The sequence below is a fragment of the Pristiophorus japonicus genome, chromosome 6, assembly GCF_044704955.1.
Source record: "Pristiophorus japonicus isolate sPriJap1 chromosome 6, sPriJap1.hap1, whole genome shotgun sequence".
In the NCBI taxonomy this organism is placed as follows: Eukaryota; Metazoa; Chordata; class Chondrichthyes; family Pristiophoridae; genus Pristiophorus; species Pristiophorus japonicus.
Genome location: NC_091982.1, coordinates 242,053,909 through 242,077,237, shown reverse-complemented (window position 1 = coordinate 242,077,237; position 23,329 = coordinate 242,053,909). Strand labels below are relative to the sequence as shown.

Sequence of the window (23,329 nt, the reverse complement as noted above, 5' to 3'; positions counted from 1 at the left end):
ATAGAAGTTTGTGGCACAGAAGGAAGCCATTCTGCCCATCATATCTCTGTAGGGAATATTGGGATAAGAATTCATCTGATTGCTATTTTTAGAAAATCGGTGGACATGTTCTTAGAAAATGGAGCCAATTGTCCTGTACTTGCAGTTGGGAATAATGGATTGCCTGGGTGCAGAGAAAGCAAGAAAATCAGATGTAGAGCAGTGCACACCCCTATCCGAACCCGATAGATTATTGTGGCCATGAATTGAAATGGGAAGGACAAATCAGGTAGGCTCCCTTAACAGCCTGTACTGCTCCTCACTCAAGTCGCCTGTGCTAACTGTATCCAAGTGATTCAGTGGCTGCCAGTGCAGGAGTCAGACAAATTGTTATAATATGCTTAAGGTATCAGTAGAGAAACCAAATCAACTATTTACAATCTATATTAATGACTTGGATGAAAGGACTGAGTGTAATGTAGACAAGTTTGCTGATGATACAAAGATGGGTGGGAAAGCAAATTGTGAGGCCACAAAAAATCTGCAAAGGGATATAGACAGGCTAAGTGAGTGGGCAAAAATTTGACAGATGGAGTATAATGTGGAAAAATGTGAGGTTATCTACTGTGGCAGAAATAATAGAAAGGCAGATTATAATTAAAATAGAGAAAAATTGCAAAATGCTGCAGTACAGAGAGACCTGGGGCTCTCTGCATGAAACACAAAAAGTTAGTACAGCAAGTAATTAGAAAGGCAAATGGAATTGTGGCCTTTATTGTAAGGGGGAGAGAGTATAAAAGCAGAGAAGTCCTCTGTATTGGTGAGACCACATCGAGAGTACTGTGTACATTATGGTCTCCGTATTTAAAGAAGGATATACTTGATCAGAGAAGGTTCACGAGATTGATTCCGGAGATGAGGGTGATGACTTATGAAGATAGGTTGAATAGGTTGGGTTTATACGCATTGGAGTTCAGAAGAATGAGAGGTGATCTTATTGAAACTTATGATACTGAGGGGCTCGACAAGGTGGATGCAGAGAGGATATTTCCACTCATAGAGGAAACTAAAACATGGGGCATAGTCTCAGAATAAGGGACCGCCCATTTAAAACTGAGATGAGGAAAAATTTCTTCTCTCAAGAGGGTTGTAAATCGATGGAATTCTCTGCCCCAGAGAGCTGTGGAGGCTGGTTCATTGTATTTAAGGCAGAGATAGACAGATTTTTGAATGAAAAAAGAGTAAAGAGTTATGGGGACAGGCAGGAAAGTGGAGCTGAGTTCATGATCAGATCAGCTGTGATCTTATTGAATGCTGGAGTAGGCTCGAGGGGACAATTTGCTCTACTCCTGCTCCTATTTCTTATGTTCTTATGTTGTTAAACAGAGAACATATTCACCAATGGCTTTACAAAGTCCAACAAGAGGAATACTTTCCCCACTGCCTTGTTGTCTCAGGGTAGATGGCCATCTTAAATTAACCACAATCTGTGCTTCACAAAAGGCCCACAAAATACAGCAGGGGCAATGATGTATTCTTATTTCATGGGTGAAAGGTTCCTCTATGCACTATCTGTAATAAAATCATTTCCCCATACTTTGGAAACAAATGTGCAATTAAGCTGTACAATCTACATTCCCCACCGTCCTGCAGAGTGTGGAACATTGCATGAATCATCTAACTTGGATTCAGTGAAGTAAAGAGGAACTTGAACTTAAATGGATTTTTTAGGACAAGTTTTGCCCATAAGATGTTTCTTAGTGTTTTGTTCTGGCTTTATCAGGATGATGTAACATTTTGGTGCAAATATGCAGATGAGCAGACCAAAACTCGATGCCAAAATGGCAAAGATCTCGACCGCGACGGTGTATTTTCCGGGTGAGCTGACATAGGCTGGGATAAAAGTCAACCAAACTGCACAGAAGATCAGCATGCTAAAGGTGATGAATTTAGCCTCGTTGAAATTATCCGGCAGCTTTCGAGCTAAAAATGCGAGCACAAAGCTCATACAGGATAGGAAGCCGATATAACCCAGCACGCAGCAAAATGCCGTCACGGAGCCTAAATCACACTCAAAAATAATCTTCTCGTTGTAATATTTGGTCTGCTTTACTGGAGATGGCGATGACAGCAGAAGCCACACAATGCAGATTACAACTTGGACAACTGTGCAGATCAGGACGCTGAGGATTTGCTGCAGAGTGCCGAACCATTTCATCATGTTATTGCTTGGGAGGGTGGCTTTGAAGGCCACCAGCACGACCAGGGTTTTGGCCAGCACACACGAGATGCAGAGAACGAAGCTGACACCAAACAGTGTGTGCCTCAGCATGCAGGACCACACTGACGGCTGGCCAATAAAAGTCAGCGAGCACAGGAAACACAACGTCAAGGAAAAGAGAAGAAGGAAACTGAGTTCAGAATTGTTGGCTCGCACGATGGGAGTCTTCCTGTAATACCAGAGCACCCCTGCAACAGCGACTGTGCTGGCCGTTCCGAGCAAGGACACAGTGGTCAGCGTGATTCCCATGGCGTCTTCAAATGAGAGGAACTCAATTTCTTTTGGGATGCATTTATTTCTTTGTAGGTTGGGCCAGTCTTCCAGTGCACATGGAATACAGTTTAGTGAATCTGAGATCATAAAAAAAAATAGATTCATACACAGCTTGCAACCCATAATCTAACTGCATTGATTTACATGCATTGAAACAGTTCCCGATTTTATTTTTTTGGATGCAACTCAGCCCAATAGAATAGTTTGAGTCTATTGTGGGTGAATGATTAGCTTTTCCAAGCGAATGATGTTGGTGCTGGGAAATACAACACTATTCCTTTTCAAGCACTCAGTTTCAGCATCAAGATCTCCCGGGTCAGGTACAGCACAGAATAAAGCTCCCTCTGTCCTGACCGAATCCCAAGTATGCATCCCATACAGGGGCGGATTAACCATGGGGTGGATGGGGCTACAACCCCAGGCCCATCAAAAAATGCAGGAAAAAATATATAAGGCCTTCCAAATAGGCTGAATAGAATAGACAATAAGAGAGGAAAAACAAGACAGAGGAAAATATTATTTATTGGCCTAAAGTGTACATACCTATTTTTGCCGATACCTATATACACTAATGTACCTATATACAGAACAGAATATGTACTAGCCTATTTTATTTCACATGTTATTGACAGAAATTTGCATATATGTATACAAATCTAGTATTGCAATTTTACCAGAACCAGAATATATACCTACTTGATACAGAATACATGCTTTCATTGTTGAATATACTGGCCTATGTTTTCATACTTAGAATTAAAATCATATACGTAATGTAATGAAATGAACAAACATAACTATAGACCCATTTGGATCAATTTGTCCCAGGCTCGTCAGGCCCTTAATCTGGCCCTGACCCCTTACTATTGCATTGAAATATCTTGCGATTTCTGTGTATGTGGTCTCTCTGAATGAAATTGCTATTTTACCGTCAATTTAAGCCAAATTCGGGAGGGTGTGCAGGACAGTAAACACATGCCCACCAGGAACCGGGTTGAATATGTCTAAGCTGCCAACAGAGAGAAAAACACTTTTATCGCACGAGTCCAGACTTGACTCAAACCGTGGCTTTAAATAGCATTTTTCTGCACACTGCATAATATTATTTAAAATGGAATAGTATAAGTATTTCAACAGGACGAATATGAAAAGAGACAGGGAAAAGGATGGGGGAATGGAATTAGAATGGGTCAGTGCCACGCAGCATGGTGCATATATCCATTGCATCATAGTTAAAAGCATAGAATCATACAGCACAAAAGGAGGTCGTTCAGTCCATCGTGCCAATGTCGGCTCTTTGAAAGGGCTATCCATTTAGTCCCATTCCCCTGCTCTCTCCCCACAGCCCTGTAAATTTTTCAATGATATACCCAAATTCCTTTTGAAAGTTACTATTGAATCTGCTTAGAGGGCGATGCATTCCAGATCACAACAACTCGCTAAGTAAAAAAGTCCTACTCATCTCCCCTCTTATCCAATGAATTCACATGAACATTCTTATGAAGCCTACTCATAAGGTAATTATATATATACCTATTTCATTGCTAATTTCACCATCAGCACATGGTAGACAGTCAAAGCAACAGATCTGTTCCCCGTTTCGAATTGCTTTCCTTGTTCCAGGAGGGCAACTTTTACTGCATAATGACTCTGGGGCCTGACATATTTACGAAAAAGAACAAAGTGAGCGTATAAGTTTATAACACAAGGAACTTATTAAATTCCAGCAAATATGTGGGACAATTTGTTCTGTTTGCGATATGTTACCTTCATTGTAAGATAGTAGGCATATTTCCTATAGCTGGCAAAATTGTAAAAAAAAACACTATGATTTCACTGACAAACAGAGCTCAGAAGAAATGCTCCCACTATAATCATTACTGGGTGGAGTTTCCACTGTTCTGGTTAGCTTACACTTCAAGTGACCACTAAAATTAATTTGCATAATCACAGACGTAAAATCGCACATGAACCAGCGCAATCGGGCAACGTAACAGAACATAATTGTTTCTTTGTTTTTCAATCCATTAAAAAGTATCCATTGATATATTTAAGAGTGGTAACATGGTTGAGTTTCATTAATTCAGCTGAAAACGGGTTTATCATAAAAATCACTGAAAATGACTTAAAAACTATACTGAACCATTTAATAATTTCATTGGTGTACACTAGTCAGTTTCTTAGTAAATTAAATATTTATTGATATTAAAATACTTTTAAATGTGCCTACTAGTGCCTGCACACCAAGAAGCTGAGCACAATTTGAAGAGCCTTCCCGAACCAGTGCAATCAGCAGAGTCTCAATCTCGACCTGGGAACGTGGACAGTTTTGTGGGTGAGCCTGATTCAGGTGAATCAAATGTCAAACCAGCATAAAAGATCGTGGAAAATATGAGCGTAAGTGGTTTTGGTCATAACTCACTTACGTTTAAAATGCCTCAATTGTTTGCGCTGTTTCGGACGGATTTGCCTGGATTGTGCTGAGAAAATGAGTGGAAACTTGTCCCTAACATTAGCAACACGGAGCAAACAGAGCAGTTTTTCCCAATGCATATTTCAAAAGTCATTAAGTGTCATTCATATTTTCGTAACGATTCATTCTAGAGATTGCACTTGTAACATAATAGACAATTAGAGGTGATCGAGTTTCTTGTGTATATGTTTCAATGAGAATTTATCTAACCAGTTTTTATAGTCTCGGTCACAAAGACAGTTTGACAAGCTTAACATGTCGAGCCAATAGAATCAAAATGACTACTGCTGCTACTGGAAAACGCACTTTGGATTCTAGACCTGATGAAAATCACACATTGACACTGCATATTGGTTATGCTAATAACAGGCCTTCAAAATAGGTAAATAACTGCAGTGGTTTACCTCCACCATCCCACCAGTCCAGATGACTGCCTTGTCATTTAGCACAAGATCTTGTCCTGTTTCTGTGGCCGCATCAAAGCGTCCCACGTGCACAAATTTGACTGAGCCATCTTCATTCTTCTGCCAGTTCACAATGTCATATGTTGCAACTATATCACCATTCTCATCAAAATAGATCTCGTCCCCCAATTTGCTGGTGTATCTTACTTCTTGCAAGTAATGTAAGAGCTTAGCAAAGAGTTAGAGGTTAGAACAGATTGCCAACATCATTACAGAACTAGCCAACAAAATCAACATAAATTCTCAGATGTACTTCCCTTTTGTCAATTCATTGTTTCCAATTTCTGCCATTCTTTCGATTCCACCTCCATTGAAATAACTTTGCTGCGACAGAGGGGGTGAAATTGGTCTCGGGCGGTTGCGCAAAATGGGTGATAGTGCATCAACAGCCAGTTTAATGCCTCGCACAATTTGTTTTGTCCATTGAGTACAATGGGCGGGACAGTGGCACATTGCAGTTGTGATAGCTAAAGGACAAACTGATGGTTTTTTTGGAAAAGAACAAGACCACTAGGCCCATCTTTCCAGTCACTTATCAATATATATCAATTGCAGAATCTGTAGCTGTGCTGAATGAGTACAAAGCACATTGGGACATCCTGAGGTTGTGAAAGGTGCTATATAAATGTAAGTTCTTTCTATATCTATAATTATTGTCTATCCAACTTGTGGGTGAAGCAGATTTTCTTAAGTTTAAAAAAAAGTCTACAATGGAGATAATCTACCAGAGCTTCAGATGAATGCAAATCACATTGTTTCTGTTGTGATATTGTTCAACAATCATGCATAAAGCAATAGCATCATTATATTCCATACCACTCTTAGTTCCACATTTTAATTTTATTTTTTTTGATATGTTGAAAGTATTTCACATCCTATAGCCCCTTCCTTTATAAGAACATAAGAATATAAGAAATAGCAGCAGGAGTAAGCCATTTGGCCCCTCGAGCCTGTCTGCCATTTAATAAGATCATGGTTGATCTGATCATGGACTCAGCTCCACTTCCCTGCCCGCTCTCCATAACCCTTTATTCCCTTATTGCTCAAAAATCTGTCTATCTCCGCTTTAATATATTCAGTGACCCAGCCTCCATAGCTCTCTGCGGAAGAGAATTCCAGAGATTTACAACCCTCTGATCTCCTCATCTCAATTTTAAATGGGCAGCCCCTTATTCTGAGATTATGCCCCCTAGTTTGAGTGGAAATAGCCTCTCTGCATCCACCTTGTCGAGCCCCCTCATTATCTTATGTTTCAATAAGATCACCTCTCATTCTTCTGAACTCGAATGAGTATAGGCCCAACCTACTCAAATTATCGTCATAAATCAACCTACTCATCTCCAGAATCAACCAAATGAACCTTCTCTGAAGAGCCTCCAAATCAAATATGTCCTTCCTTAAATATGGAGACCAAAACTGTATGCAATACTCCAGGTGTTGCCTCACCAATGCCCTGTACAGTTGTAGCAGGACTTCACTGCTTTTATACGCCATCCCCCTTGTAATAAAGGCCAACATTCTGTTTGCCTTTCTGATCACTTGCTGTACCTGCATACTAATCCTCCATCCTCGTTGCATTGCAATTAAGACTCATCGCAATTCCCACTCCAACTCATTCTGTTTCAGGACATCAATAATGCAACTCCTTACCTTTTTTTGTTTCTCCAAAAAGCTTTTAAAAGTCAAGCATCAACAACTAAAAAGCCATGAATTTCTGCAAGGATTCTGTTGTAATCCCAGTGGGAGTCAGGCGAAGTCCATCGGAAAAGACAGGGACTAGGTTACGCCAGGTTCTGGTCGACTCCAGGAATTCCTGGTTGGCCTTTTAAGGGACAGAGCCTCTGCCTGTTCCATACATGGAATTCCGCAGAATTTACAACAAAGAAGCAGATCATTTGGCCCAACCTATCCACACGAGCCTGCTCCCAACACTTCATCTAACCCTATCAGTATATCATTCTATTCCTTTCTTCCTCATGTGCTTGACTAGCTTCCTCTTAAATGCATCTATGCTATTCACCTCAGCTACACTGTGTGGTAGAGAATTCCACTTTCTAACTATTCTCTGAGTGAAGACATTTCTCCTGAATTCCCTATTGGACTTATTGGTGATTATCTTACATTTATGACTCTAAGTTTTGGTCTCCCCCACGAGCGGTAATATATTCTCTATATCTACCCTATCAAACTCCTTCATAAAGTTCACCCCTCAGCCTCCCTTTTTGTACAGAAAAGAGCACTAATAAATGCAAGGGAACAAAGCCATGGGCACGGACTCCCTATGCTGCTTCATTGCTTCATAAGGCACCCAGTCAATTATTGGAGGCCTGATATACTAAGAGAGATGAGCTGCACTGGCTTCCCAATTGGACGCAAGTGGGGCTCCACCATGGGGTCTAGGCCAAGGAAGCGGCTTTAAAAAAAATTTTGATTACTCCCCCTCTTCTCCCTTTACAAGGGGGTCAAAGGAGAGGTGGATGGAGTCTTGAGGTGGGCTGACACTGGGCACTCATCCCTGATTGTGGATTTCCAGCCCCATAGGGCAGATGGGCACAGGATACTAGACCATATTTCAGATACCCAGTGGCCCCAGGCAAATGAGGTGCCCTCCTGGTAACTCTGTGAACTCTGGCTGGGTCAGTACTGGAGGATACTGTGGCATCCATGATCCCAGTACAACCAACTGAATCATGGCCCATTGATGTCCTCTTCTTTTATCTTCAATTTCATTCCATCTCTTTTCAACCTGAGAGATGACATGACCCTTGAATCTGCAGCACAATTGAATTATACAGATGTGAAATTGTTTTACAATTCCTAAAATACTTTACCTGCCAAGGTTGGAAGTCAAAGATGTTTGCACAAGTCTGATTGTCAAATGGGCCACGACCATTTGTACATGAATGTAAATTGTGAAGGGAATGAGCTATGGCATATACTGCTTTGTACACGTTATATGAAATTCTTAATTCTGATACATCGGAATATATATTGTAAGTATTGTTTAATTCTTCTGAACCCGTGCATTTTTTCTGAGATAACGTTGATGCTCGCTGCCCTTTGCGGTCAACTGACATCCCAAGAGAACATTGAAATATTGTTTCCCACAACTCTTTTACAAAGCGATTATTCGGAGTTTTGAAAGGATGGGCTTGAAGAAGGAAATTTCTCAGGCCTGGAATTTCTGCTCTGTGAATCGCAAACCCTATTGTCCCGCTCAGAGATAGGAGATTTTCTCTTGTTGCAATTAACGCAGATGTAACCCAGGCCTCGCTCGCTATCCATTGTCTACCACTAATATTTTGCTTTACAACTTCACTGATCAAAGGATACGCATCTCCCTCAAGAGCAAACATGACAATGACCCTCGCGGCAGATGTTTTGATTGTCTCTGTTATTTGAAGTATCTTTCGCCTGGAGTACACTTTTGGAATTACTTCAGTGAAAGCAACGCACACACCATGTTTTCTGACTTCATCGCTGAATGCTTGAATCCCATACTGGCTGTAGTCGTCATCACCTGCGACTGATCCAACCCAGGTCCAGCCGAACCGGTGTACCAATTGAGCTACAGCTCTGGCCTGGAAGGCGTCGCTCGGTATTGTTCTGAAAAAGGCTGGGAATTCGTTTCTGTTACTGAGACAGGTGCAAGATGAGAAGTAACTGACCTTGGAAAAAAATAAATTGAAGATGGAAAGTATCATGTAATGTTTCATAAATAATTGCGAAATAAGAATAGAACTATCATTGGACAGTGTGAATGCAAGGGCAGAAACTACATTAGAATGTTACAGACTTTTGCAAGAAATTGAAGAAAATTATTTCCCAGAGAGTGGTGAGAATGTGGAACTCGCTATCACAGGGAGTGGTTGACGCATATAGTATAGATGCATTTAAGGGGAAGCTAGATAAGCACATGAAAGAGAAAGGAATGGAAGAATATGTCGATAGGGTTAGATGAAGTAGGTTCGGAGGAGGTTCATATGGAGCATAATCACTGGCATGGACCTGTTGTGCTAAAAGGCCTGTGTAAGTGCACTATAATCTATGTAATTCTATGCAATTCGATGTAAGTTACATTATATTAACTTGAGCTAGAGAAGGATTTGGGATCTCACGGTTCTAAATTTTCTCCTCTTATTAACCATTCAGCAGTATCCAACTCCACATCCACTTCAAACCAAATGAAAAATTGAACCAGTTGTTGGGCTGAACCAATTCTTCCAATAATAATTCTCTCTCACCCCTCAACAAACACATTGATCACCAACATAACCTACCAGGGTCAGCCACAACTAAGGACACGAAGGACATTCTGATTGGCCTCACTGGCCTAGTCTAGGATGGGGAATTTGTCCAGGCCCACCTTTCCTTGACTCTCATTGGTAGTATGTCTATGTACTTAATGCCCCCATGATTCAATAGTCTGAATACACTCAGTGTCAAAGCTAGCACATAAACCATAGCCATTTAAGACCATAAAACCATAGGAATTTTTAGATGAAAAAGACTAATGCCCATCTAGTTTACCGTGAACCATCTTGGTAGTCACATGATACAATGATAATGGAGTTGTTGACTAATCACAGCAATAAATTTTTTATCAATTAGTTTGGATGTTTGGATTTAAAGTCAGCAGAGCTACTTCACTCCCTACCTTTAATGGCTTTTTATTAAGTTTTCTACAGGACTGAAATACATTGTCTTAATCATGTGAGTGAAGGAGCAGTTGTGATGACTAAGTCTTAATTTTGATCTGTAGTGAATAATGTAGAGGCATATTGTGAGAAATGATTTTTGCATCTTTATATAATTACTCACAAATCACTATGGTTTATTTCTATTCCTTTTTTAAAATGTTTCTGCAGTTTTTTGGACAACAATAAAACCTAATTTAGAATTGCAAAAGGATGCTCAGTGTGTGTGCTAATTCCACTCAGCACATTTTCTTTTTGCATTGCTAAACAACCTGAACTCAGCTAATGTGCCTTGCACCCTGACTCACCTGAGATTCCGCTCAAACTTCCAATGCTCACCGACTTAGACCCTCACTCCTATGCTTTATCAAAAAAAATGGTGGCCAAGTAAACTGCCTGTTGTCAGCCACCCAGTTTTATGTAAAGGTCCCTTGCCCCGACGACCTGGCTGCTGTGTGGCATCCAACTGAAGGAAAGTAAATTAAAAAAACATTCTAAACACTTATTGTTTCCTGTGTATACGCGCCATGGATGTGAATGGACAATGTTACAGGGTTCCCCCCCACCCCCCCCCCCCCACCTCTAAGGTCACTTTCACTCATATGGCACTGTATCACATCTGTGACACTCGAACCACATATTTTCACCTCTGCAACATTCCCCGGCTTCGCCCCTGCCTCACTCCCAGCCATGCCGAAACCTTTACGAACACTTTAGGTGTGGGTCAGTGAGTAGCACTTTCGCCTTTGAGTCAGAAAGTTGTGGGTTCAAGTCCCACAACAAATCTAGGCTGACACTCCAGTGCAGTGCTAAGGGAGTGATGCACTGTCAGAGGTGTCGTCTTTCGGATGAGATGTTAAACCGAGGCCCCGTTTGCTCTCTCAAGTTGACGTAAAAGATCCCATGGCACTATTTTGAAGAAGACCTGGAGAGTCATCACTGATGTCTTGGACAATACTTATCTCTCAATCAAAATGACAAAAACAGATTATCTGGTCATAATCACATTGCTGTTTGTGGGAGCTTACTTGTGTGCAAATTGGCTGCCACGTTTCCTACATTACAACAGTGATTACACTTCAAAAAGTACTTCATTGGCTGTAAAGTGCTTTAAGTTGTCCGCCACTGAAACGCACTATATAAATGCAAGTCTTTCTTTTTTACAACAGACCCAGACATGAGGTGAGGAAAACCCCCAGTGGGGGAGAGCTTCGGCAACCACAGATCCAAAGTCACCTGTTCCCCCGAGCTCGCTACAGTCACCACACACCATATCTCAAATGACTCATATACTGAATCCCCAAGTGTTATTTTCTGAAGGAATCAATACTATCTACTTCCACCCTTGCCCAAGACAATCTGTTCCATAGATTGACCATTCTTTCACTGAAATATTGTTCCTGCAGACTTGTTTTGAATTTACCCTCTTTCAAGCACAGGCCATGTCCACTGGTTCTACTGTTCTGGACAAGATGAAATAGCTTGTCACAGTCTACATTATCTAGCTCCTTTAGAATGCTAAAAACAGTCATCCTATTATCTCGCAACTTTCTCTTTTGCATTGAGAACAAGTCCAATTTACACAATTGCTCAGCGCCTGCCAGTGCTGCCTTTTAGCAAATGATCTCTGACCCAAATGTTAACCAACAACCCTTTCCCTCAGCAATCCTACAATCCTCCCCACAGCACAAATATCTAGTGCTGTGAAGGAAATCCGACTAAGGTTTGAAGTTACTATAGTAACTAAAATACATGCTGATCCATCTTTTGGGTGAGCTGTTAAAGCAATACCTTGTCTTCCTAATTAGGTGGATGTAAAAGCTCCCAAGGCAACATTTGAAGACGAATAGGAACTGGCCCAATATCCTGGACAACATTCCTGCTTCAATGACCAACAGAAAGAGACTGACAGATTTAACACATATAGGGCTAGAAATTCACCAGCCTGTTGATATTTGTTTTTCAACATCATTTTTGTGAAAAAATAAGAATAAAAATTTTGCCATTTTCACCAAAGGTGTAAATTTGGCCCAAAATGACAGTCTGTCGATATAAATCGGCGTTGCTGGAGGACTCGTGTTGGAAACTGCCATCCTCGCTAATTTTACTGATATTGCCAAAAATACAGGGGTGAAAACACCCCCCAAAAAATGGCAAAAATTTTAAAAATTAGAAAACATTAACAATACCCTTAAGTAATCAATTGCTGGAAAAGATTTTAAAAAACCCTTGAACTTACCTGTTTTTTAGATATTCCTACTTACCTACGTTTGAGGCTGTAATGCCTGCTTTCCCCATGCATTGTTTTTTCACCCGAGTACGGGTTCGCCAAACGGCCAAATTTGGCCGGTCTATTTTTTACGTATCGCGATCCGTTTTTCGTCGATATTTCAAAACCGCCATTCTTAACCTTTGGGCAATTTTGTTAGGTTTCTTTTAACGGCAAAAAAACACTTTTAATGTGGAAAAATCACGTTAAAACATGCGTTAGGTTTGCTCATTTCTAGCCCTTACTGTTTGTGGCATCTTGCTGGGCGCAAAATTGGCTGGATGTTTGCCTAACAACAATGACTACATATTAAAAGCAATTGTTTGGGTGTGAAGTTCTTTGGGTGTCATGAAAATATGATAATATTCTCATAAAAACAAGTTCTTTCATGCTTTCTTTGATGAGCTGCAGTCTGAAGTTATGTTCACAATCATGATCTTACCATTGGAATTTTGAAGGGTGTCATTGTTTTTGCTACTACCAAAGATTGTGTTGACCCAGAGTCGCCGACAATCACAGGAATGGAAGAAGTTCCCTTGCAGTTGTAATTGGAGACATCTTCATATGGTCCACTGGCTAATGTCAACGCTGCCCTTAGTGAATGAGTTGGTGTAGTGCATGTGTCATAAATATTATAGCCTAGTGTTATATTTGGCAGGAGCGCTGGGTCTTTGTTTATTTCTTGTAACGTAAAAAGCATCGTCTGCATCCAGCGAAAGGACCTGGAATTGAAACTGAGAAGTATATGTTCATTGGTTAGATGCTTAATTTATAAATCCAAAGCTTAGAATATTTTCAATATCATGTGTTATTCTAAGATAATTCATATATCAATAGTGTACTATCGGAAATGTGACTCAGAACCAAATGATAAAACTGTAGCCTGTCACACAATGAAAGTTAACAGTAATTACTAAAATTGTTAATATTATAAATGCCAGATTAATGATATTGCTAGCGCTAGCTTAATTTAGTTAGTGCTCTGGCCTCTGAATCAGAAGATTATGTGTTGAAGCCCCTCTCCTAGATTTGAGCTTCTGATCGGGGTTGATACTTCAGTGCAGCACTGAGTGCTGTATTGTTGGAGGTGCCATCTTTCGGATGAGATGTTGAACCGAGGCTCTGTCTATCTGTTTGAGGTGGATGTCAAAACTCCCATGGCAAAATTCTTCCCACCACTAAAACCAGATTAATTGGCATTTCATCTATTTTCCTGACTCTTGTGTGCAAATTATCTTCTGCCCTTTGCTTGCATAAGAAACGCATGAAAATTAATTTCAAATGCTTTGTGACCTCTTCAAGACATGATAAGGTGCTAGTTGGTTCTTTCATCTCCTCCATTTCATGTCAAATTCATTGTCTTACACTTTAAAGTGCCAGACCACAGCAATAACACAAAATGATTCAAGAGAATCAATACATAGAATTTACAGCATAGAAACAGGCCAATTGGTCCAACAGGTCTAAGCCTATGTTTATGCACCGTACAGCCCTCCTCCCATCTTAATTTATCTTATCCTATCAATGTCCTTCTGTTCCTTGCTCCCTCATGTATTTATATAAATTCCCAGTAAAGGAATCAATGATGTATTTACATGTTAAATAATGCATATTAAATGAAAAAATGCACGGAATGAAGACGGAAAAAAAAATTATTCAACGTATTTTTTTTCATTCTACATAATATTTTCACTTGACGCAATCGTTCTGGCCTTTATACCCAAGCTGCTGCAAGACTAGACAATAATCCTTCCAATTAGAAATGTGAGTTGCCATTCAAATGTGAAATGTTTTACAGATTTTCTCCTTCTCACAGCTGGCAGACGCAAAAACCTATGCTAAATAGTTATCTCCTTGTATAGGTTTGATCCAGAATGGAAAGCGTGGGTGTTAGAATCTACATCCCAGCAGCACTGCATCATAGCGAAAGGAAGTTGAATGCTTTAAGATAATTATCCGCACAATGAAACAGAACATGATGTGGAAAACTTATAAAATCATGCTTGTCGAGAAACTGCAAAAATATTTTTGATTAGCATTGACATTCCCTTCAAAAAAGGGTGTACAGATAACCCAGCAACTACAGGCTGGTCAGTTTAACCTCTGTAGTGGGGAAGCTTTTAGAAACAATAATCAGGGATAAAATTAACAGTCACTTGGACAAGCGAGAATTAATTAAGGAAAGCCAGCACGGATTTGTTAAAGGCAAATCATGTTTAACCAACTTGATCGAGTTTTTTGATGAGGTAACAGAGAGGGTTGATGAGGACAATACTGTTGACATGGTGTGCATGAATTTCCAAAATGTATTTGACAAAGTGCCGCATAATAGGCTTGCCAGCAAAATTGAAGCCGATACAAAATTGGCTAAGTGACAGGAAACAGAGAGTAGTGGTGAACGGTTGTTTTTCAGACTCTTTGAAGGTATACATTGGTGTTTCCCAGGGGTCGGTACTAGGACCACTTCTTGATATATATTAATGACTTCGATGTGGGTATACAGGGCACAATTTCAAAATTTGCAGGTGAACGAAAACTTGGAAGTATAGTGAAGAGTGAGGAGGATAGTGACAGACTTCAAGAGGACATAGACAGGCGAGTGAAATGGCAGATGCAATTTAACATAGAAAAATGTGAAGTGATACAATTTGGTAGAAAGAATGAGGAGAGGAAATATAAACTAAAGGGTACAATCCTAAAGGGGTGCATGAAAAGAGGAATTGAGTACAAAAGATTGGAGATTATAATGAATCTATATAAAACACTGGTTCGGCCTGAACTGGAGTATTGTGTCAAATTCTGGGCACACAACTTTAGGAAGGATGTGAAGGCCTTAGACAGGTTACAGAAAAGATTGACGTAAATAATTCAAGGGATGAAATACTTCAGTTACGTGGATTGACTAGAGAAGCTGGGGTTGTTCGCCTTAGAGCAGAGAAGATCGAGAGAAGATTTGAGAGACATTCAAAATTAAGAGAGGTCTGGACAGAGTAGATAGACAGAAACTGTTGCCATTGGCAGAAGGGTCAAGAACCAGAGGACACAAAATTAAGGTGATTGACAAAAGAACCAAAGGTGACATAAGAAAAAACTTTTTTATGCAGCAAGTGGTTAGGATCTGGAATCCACTGCCTGAAAGGGTGGTGGAGGCAGACTCAATCACAGCATTCAAAAGCAAGTTGGATAAGTACCTGAAAGAAAAGAAATTGCAGGGCTATGGGGACTAGCTGAGGTTCTCTTGCAGAGAGCCAGCACGGCATCGATGGGATGAATGGCCTTCTCCCATGCTGTAACCATTCTATGATTCTATGATACTGCCTGTGGGCTACAACATGGTACATTACTCCTGTTCCTCTCTGAGGATGTTATTATGCTACAAGTGCTGCTGTGAGTTTGGTATCTATCTAGGCATGGCTAGGAGACCCATGTGACAGTTGCGCCTCCACATAGCTCTCTGAATGCCATTTTAATTCTCCATCCCACTCCCACTCTGACATCTCTGCCCTAGGCCGCCTACACTGTTCTAACAAAGTGTGATGCAAGGAACAGCACCTCATCTTTCTACTAGATACTTTACTACTTTACAGTCTGAAAACTGAGTTTAACAACTTTAGATCTTCACCACAGCTCCCATTTTCTCTCAGATATCCTGTTAGCATTTACACCTCCACTGGACCCATCTTTTGTTTCCATGTTTGTGAAGTTATCACCTCCTTTTGCCTTGCATCATCATCCCTTTTGTCATTTAATCACTCCTGCTCTCTGTCCTTTCACGACCTTCCTTTTTTGTAAGTTTCCTGCCCCCTCTTTACTTGTTCTATAGGTACATAAAAGCTGCTCATGTCAACATCTTTCAGTTCAGACGAAAGGTCAACGACAGGAAACGTTAACTCTGTTTCTCCCTCCACAAATGCTGCCTAACCTGCTGAGTATCTCCAGCATGTTTTGTTTTTATTTCTCTGAATGCAAGTCTTGTGACATCTGGAAATGACAGGAGGGCAAGAAAAAGAGTGGGACAGCAATAGTGATAGGGGATTCAATGGTGAGGGGAATAGATAGGCGTTTCTGCGGCCGCGACCGAGACTCCAGGATGGTATGTTGCCTCCCTGGTGCAAGGGTCAAGGATGTCTCGGAGCGGGTGCAGGACATTCTGAAATGGGAGGGAGAACAGCCAGTTGTCGTGGTGCACATTGGTACCAACGACATAGGTAAAAAAAGGGATGAGGTCCTACGAAACGAATTTAAGGAGCTCGGAGCTAAATTAAAAAGTAGGACCTCAAAAGTAGTCATCTCGGGATTGCTACCAGTGCCATGTGACAGTCAGAGTAGGAATCGCAGGATAGCACAGATGAATACGTGGCTTGAGCAGTGGTGCAGCAGGGAGGGATTCAAATTCCTGGGGCATTGGGACCGGTTCTGGGGGAGGTGGGACCAGTACAAACCGGACGGTCTGCACCTGGGCAGGACCGGAACCAATGTCCTAGGGGGAGTGTTTGCTAGTGCTGTTGGGGAGGATTTAAACTAATATGGCAGGAGGATGGGAACCAATGCCGGGAGACAGAGGGAAACAAAAAGGAGGCAAAAGCAAAAGACAGAAAGGAGATGAGGAAAAGTGGAGGGCGGAGAAACCCAAGGCAAAGAACAAAAAGGGCCACTGTACAGCAAAATTCTAAAAGGACAAAGGGTGTTTAAAAAACAAGCCTGAAGGCTTTGTGTCTTAATGCAAGGAGTATCCGCAATAAGATGGATTAATTAATTGTGCAAATAGATGTTAATAAATATGATGTGATTGGAATTACGGAGACGTGGCTCCAGGATGATCAGGGCTGGGAACTCAACATTCAGGGGTATTCAACATTCAGGAAGGATAGAATAAAAGGAAAAGGAGGTGGGCTAGCATTGTTGGTTAAAGAGGAGATTAATGCAATCGTTAGGAAAGACATTAGCTTGGATGATGTGGAATCTATATGGGTAGAGCTGCAGAACACCAAAGGGCAAAAAACGTTAGTAGGAGTTGTGTACAGACCTCCAAACAGTAATAGGGATGTTGGGGAGGGCATCAAACAGGAAATTAGGGGTGCATGCAATAAAGGTGTAGCAGTCATAATGGGTGACTTTAATATGCACATAGATTGGGCTAGCCAAACTGGAAGCAATACGGTGGAGGAGGATTTCCTGGAGTGCATAAGGGATGGTTTTCTAGACCAATATGTTGAGGAACCAACTAGGGGGGAGGTCATCTTAGACTGGGTGTTGTGTAATGAGAGAGGATTAATTAGCAATCTCATTGTCCGAGGCCCCTTGGGGAAGAGTGACCATAATATGGTGGAATTCTGCATTAGGATGGAGAATGAAACAGTAAATTCAGAGACCATGGTCCAGAACTTAATGAAGGGTAACTTTGAAGGTATGAGGCGTGAATTGGCTAGGATAGATTGGCGAATGATACTTAGGGGGTTGACTGTGGATGGGCAATGGCAGACATTTAGAGACCGCATGGATGAATTACAACAATTGTACATTCCTGTCTGGCGTAAAAATAAAAAAGGGAAGGTGGCTCAACCGTGGCTATCTAGGGAAATCAGGGATAGTATTAAAGCCAAGGAAGTGGCATACAAATTGGCCAGAAATAGCAGCGAACCTGGGGACTGGGAGAAATTTAGAACTCAGCAGAGGAGGACAAAGGGTTTGATTAGGGCAGGGAAAATGGAGTACGAGAAGAAGCTTGCAGGGAACATTAAGGTGGATTGCAAAAGTTTCTATAGGTATGTAAAGAGAAAAAGGTTAGTAAAGACAAACGTAGGTCCCCTGCAGTCAGAATCAGGGGAAGTCATAACGGGGAACAAAGAAATGGCAGACCAATTGAACAAGTACTTTGATTCGGTATTCACTAAGGAGGATACAAACAACCTTCCGGATATAAAAGGGGTCAGAGGGTTTAGTAAGGAGGGGGAACTGAGGGAAATCTTTATTAGTCGGGAAATTGTGTTGGGGAAATTGATGGGATTGAAGGCCGATAAATCCCCAGGGCCTGATGGACTGCATCCCAGAGTACTTAAGGAGGTGGCCTTGGAAATAGCGGATGTATTGACAGTAATTTTCCAACATTCCATAGACTCTGGATCAGTTCCTATCGAGTGGAGGGTAGCCAATGTAACCCCACTTTTTAAAAAAGGAGGGAGAGAGAAAACAGGGAATTATAGACCGGTCAGCCTGACCTCAGTAGTGGGTAAAATGATGGAATCAATTATTAAGAATGTCATAGCAGTGCATCTGGAAAATGGTGACATGATAGGTCCAAGTCAGCATGGATTTGTGAAAGGGAAATCATGCTTGACAAATCTTCTGGAATTTTTTGAGGATGTTTCCAGTAAAGTGGACAAAGGAGAACCAGTTGATGTGGTATATTTGGACTTTCAGAAGGCTTTCGACAAGGTCCCACACAAGAGATTAATGTGCAAAGTTAAAGCACATGGGATTGGGGGTAGTGTGCTGACGTGGATTGAGAACTGGTTGTCAGACAGGAAGCAAAGAGTAGGAGTAAACGGGTACTTTTCAGAATGGCAGGCAGTGACTAGTGGGGTGCCGCAAGGTTCTGTGCTGGGGCCCCAGCTGTTTACATTGTACATTAATGATTTAGACGAGGGGATTAAATGCAGTATCTCCAAATTTGCGGATGACACTAAGTTGGGTGGCAGTGTGAGCTGCGAGGAGGATGCTATTAGGCTGCAGAGTGACTTGGATAGGTTAGGTGAGTGGGCAAATGCATGGCAGATGAAGTATAATGTGGATAAATGTGAGGTTATCCACTTTGGTGGTAAAAACAGAGTGACAGACTATTATCTGAATGGTGACAGATTAGGAAAAGGGAAGGTGCTACGAGACCTGGGTGTCATGGTACATCAGTCATTGAAGGTTAGCATGCAAGTACAGCAGGCGGTTAAGAAAGCAAATGGCATGTTGGCCTTCATAGCGAGGGGATTTGAATACAGGGGCAGGGAGGTGTTGCTACAGTTGTACAGGGCCTTGGTGAGGCCACACCTGGAGTATTGTGTACAGTTTTGGTCTCCTAACTTGAGGAGGGACATTCTTGCTATTGAGGGAGTGCAGCGAAGATTCACCAGACTGATTCCCGGGATGGCGGGACTGACCTATCAAGAAAGACTGGATCAACTGGGCTTGTATTCACTGGAGTTCAGAAGAATGAGAGGGGACCTCATAGAAACGTTTAAAATTCTGACGGGTTTAGACAGGTTAGATGCAGGAAGAATGTTCCCAATGTTGGGGAAGTCCAGAACCAGGGGTCACAGTCTGAGGATAAGGGGTAAGCCATTTTGGACCGAGATGAGGAGAAACTTCTTCACCCAGAGAGTGGTGAACCTGTGGAATTCTCTACCACAGAAAGTAGTTGAGGCCAATTCACTAAATATATTCAAAAGGGAGTTAGATGAAGTCCTTACTACTCGGGGGATCAAGGGTTATGGCGAGAAAGCAGGAAGGGGGTACTGAAGTTTCATGTTCAGCCATGAACTCATTGAATGGCGGTGCAGGCTAGAAGGGCTGAATGGCCTGCTCCTGCACCTATTTTCTATGTTTCTATGTTTACTTATTCGGATCCATATAAAAGTGGAACTGTTCCACTTCAGTGCACTCCTGGCAGTATAACTGGCTTGTAAGCACTGAGTAAATGTCAAACCCATACAGATGAAGTAAAGCTCTCCACGACTTTAACTTGTGGTAATAAGTGAAATATAATCTGGCATCTAAATCCACTTCCCAGTAGATATTTATGCACAACATAAGGTAGATTCACGTTCAGCGCTAATTGTCACTAATTTGTTAATGTCTCCTTGGGGGCAACAAGATGAAAATATATCTTGCTGGTTAAGAATTTGTCGGCCTCTCGAGGCTGCAGTGCAGTCATTTTGTCAGCATTGTTTATGGAGCTTTATATTACATCGGACTTCCATTGAACCTGATCTTTGCAGGGCTCTTAGAGTAAGAGAATGTTTATTCCTCAGGGTTGCATCTCCACACTTTTTGATAAGCACACAGGTGCAAAAATAATCTAGGTTGCAGCATACTAATATAAATTTAAGGATAAGGATGTATTATTTAATTCTAAAACACATTGGGGTAATTTTCCCTTTGAGTGCGAGCAGAAAATTGGCTTGGACTTTTCAAACTTAATTGATGCTGCTTACATGATCTGTGCACAACTGATCTGCTCTGTAACTTGAAAATTCTGCAAAGCAGCTTTATGAGGGTGAAATTCGACTTGGGAAGGCTTGCAAAACAAACAAATCCAGCCGCCTGTTATACGTCCGATCTGATATTCAGTTCCGTTGAAGTCAGTGGGACGGAATATTAGACAGAGCTTGTAAAGGCCGGCCAATGCAATACTACTCATTTTGTGTCCCTGCCAAGTTGAATTTCACCTTGGCCGTCTATAAACCTATAAATTCTCTGAAATAATATTGCAACAAATCCAATGCATCTTTAGTACTTCTTCAGTGAAATTGGAATGCCTTCTTCAGTAACCATTATTTTCTTTTAATTCTAGTAATAATTTACAGTGTTTAGGACAGATATTTATTGTTAGATATCTTATCTTAGATATTGGTTAACCCTTGCCACTGGATAAAGACCTAGCTCTGTCAAGCTGTGTGGTGGCTGGTATGCAACGGCCACCACATGTTAAAAAAATCCACACACAGGCATCTTCCTCCCTTCAGAATGTAGTATATGACTTGGAATATTAGGTCCTTCATTGAAACATCTGTGAACTCATCCTTTTTTGGCATGGAAGCAAGTTATCCTCGTTTCGAGGGACTGCCTTTGATGATGATGATAAGAAATCTATTTATTTAAATTCATAACTAAATGCCATTCGATGGTTCACTTATTAAAGGCCATCTCCTGTGATATTCCTGAGCCATACAGAGCAATAAGGTTCTTGGATTGATTCCCAGGTTGTGGGGTTAACTGGTTTCAGCAAGGATACTACATTTCGGTCTCATCATCTCTGGGCTATCAGGAGGAATAAAATTAATTCCTGATCATTATCCAGTGACCACTGCTTGAAAATGTTCCTTTGTTGGCATCAAGTAAGCCCAGGAATAAGACTGACTATGCTGGGGCAGTCAGCCTACACTAACTCTCTCGGCTCACACATAAAGAGTGACCACTTGATCAAGATACTAGCTGGTGCCTGTGGAATTATACTGCAGGGTATTCTGGAAAGTAAAGAAAGAACTTGCAATTATACAGAGCCATTCAGCACCTCACGACGTCCCAAAGTGCTGTACAGCTAATGTAATACTTTTGAAGTGGCATCACAGTAGGGGAGCATATTTGAGGGATGGGGTGGGAAAAGATTCTTTAAATGCTAATTTCCTAAGTTCTAGATATATTTATTTTCCCCCAGAGATTTAAGGAAATCAAATGAAAATGCTTTCTGGTCAATCTATTTCATGACTAAATTATGAATTCCAAAGAATGTGAGTGAACTCAGCATTTACTAAGTTTTTTAACGAAATATTACTCAACTAATCTGTTGGACTTTTTTTTCACAATTTGTATAATGCAGACAATGAGTCTACACTTAGAGAGTCAAGAAAATTCTATTTTCCCTGCTGTTTAACATGATTGTAATGATAATGCCTAGTGCTTTGACAATCTTATGATTATATTTATGTAGTTAACACATACTAATTCAGTATTGGCTATGTCATTACAATGGTATATTAATAAGCATTTTATATAATATATTATTATAGAGTCAAATACATTTAGGCAGAAAGGAAGGCTTTTTGCCCATTGTGTCTGTGGTTTTTTACCTCCTCATCTGAGCTACCTATCCTCATCACATTTTCCAGTTCATTCCTATTAATAATTTTCTTCTTTGATGTCAGGATTGACCCAGCTTTAATAGCCACTTGTGATAAACAATTTCAGATCTTAACAATCTTCTATGTGAAAAAAATCCTTCTAAGTTCCTACTCTTAAAACATATTGTTATTAAATGCTTATTTCATTCTGTAAAGATGAAGTATTACTCTGCAGTCTTGTGTTAATTTAAGATAGAGTTAAAAATAATTTTAGTGCCACGTGAAAACATTCACTCGAATTGTTTGAGATAATTTCCAGTGTAAGGAAATACAAGATCTCCTCAGATTCTGACTTACCCATCACAGACTGGTGGCTCTGGTTCCTCACTGAAGGACAGGTTCGGTTTAATTATTCTAAAATGAATAGGAAACAAGCCATTCAGGATAACATCTCCCTTCATAGAAACTCCAGAAAGATCAAACTTCCCTTGGTGTCTGCACGTTGGTGCAGCTGTTCCAGCAGTAGGAGACATCAGGAGAAATAAGCTCAAAGGCAAAAGGAAACACATTGTCATATTTCTCATGTAGCAATTGTGACTCGCTATCCCTTCCATCCCCTTTTATACACTCTCAGCAGATTAGATAACGTCAAGTGAATAGATGGGTGATTAAATGTTGCAAGTAAATGCATCTGAATTGCTCAACTCTGCCCAAATCACTAAAGCCTTCGGTACACCTGAGAATAGATAATAACTGAAGAACGCACATTGTTATAATGTATATCTCTATGGATAAAGGTAACTTGTCTTTACACTGGGTTTCAATATCTTATGAAATAAGATTTAAAAAACACTCACACCCACCACCCCCCCACCGGAAGGCTCAGTGGGTTTACTCAATGTGCAGCTTAATCATGAACACAGGAAGGCCCCAGGTTGGATCTGTGGTGAATCAGCTGATTGCAACTAGGGCACTCGTTAACCAGGAAGACACACATTTTCATTGCGGCTTATCGTTATCCAGAAAACATCTAACAGCAAGTCAAGCAGAGTCAGCATGGTTT

The 23,329-nt window shown here is 40.9% G+C and overlaps 1 protein-coding gene across 1 annotated transcript; it reads right to left on the bottom strand.

Annotated features, from left to right (window-relative positions):
• Positions 1-1,685: 1,685 nt before the first annotated feature.
• Positions 1,686-22,763, bottom strand: LOC139265424 (extracellular calcium-sensing receptor-like). The gene is made up of 6 exons (XM_070882427.1): positions 22,624-22,763; positions 12,879-13,170; positions 8,302-9,138; positions 5,411-5,638; positions 4,067-4,190; positions 1,686-2,610 (listed from the first exon to the last, which is right to left on the bottom strand). The coding sequence occupies exons 1-6, from the start codon at positions 22,725-22,727 to the stop codon at positions 1,694-1,696; spliced, it is 2,502 nt and encodes an 833-aa protein (XP_070738528.1). The 5' UTR covers positions 22,728-22,763; the 3' UTR covers positions 1,686-1,693.
• Between the last annotated feature and the right edge of the window lie 566 nt (positions 22,764-23,329).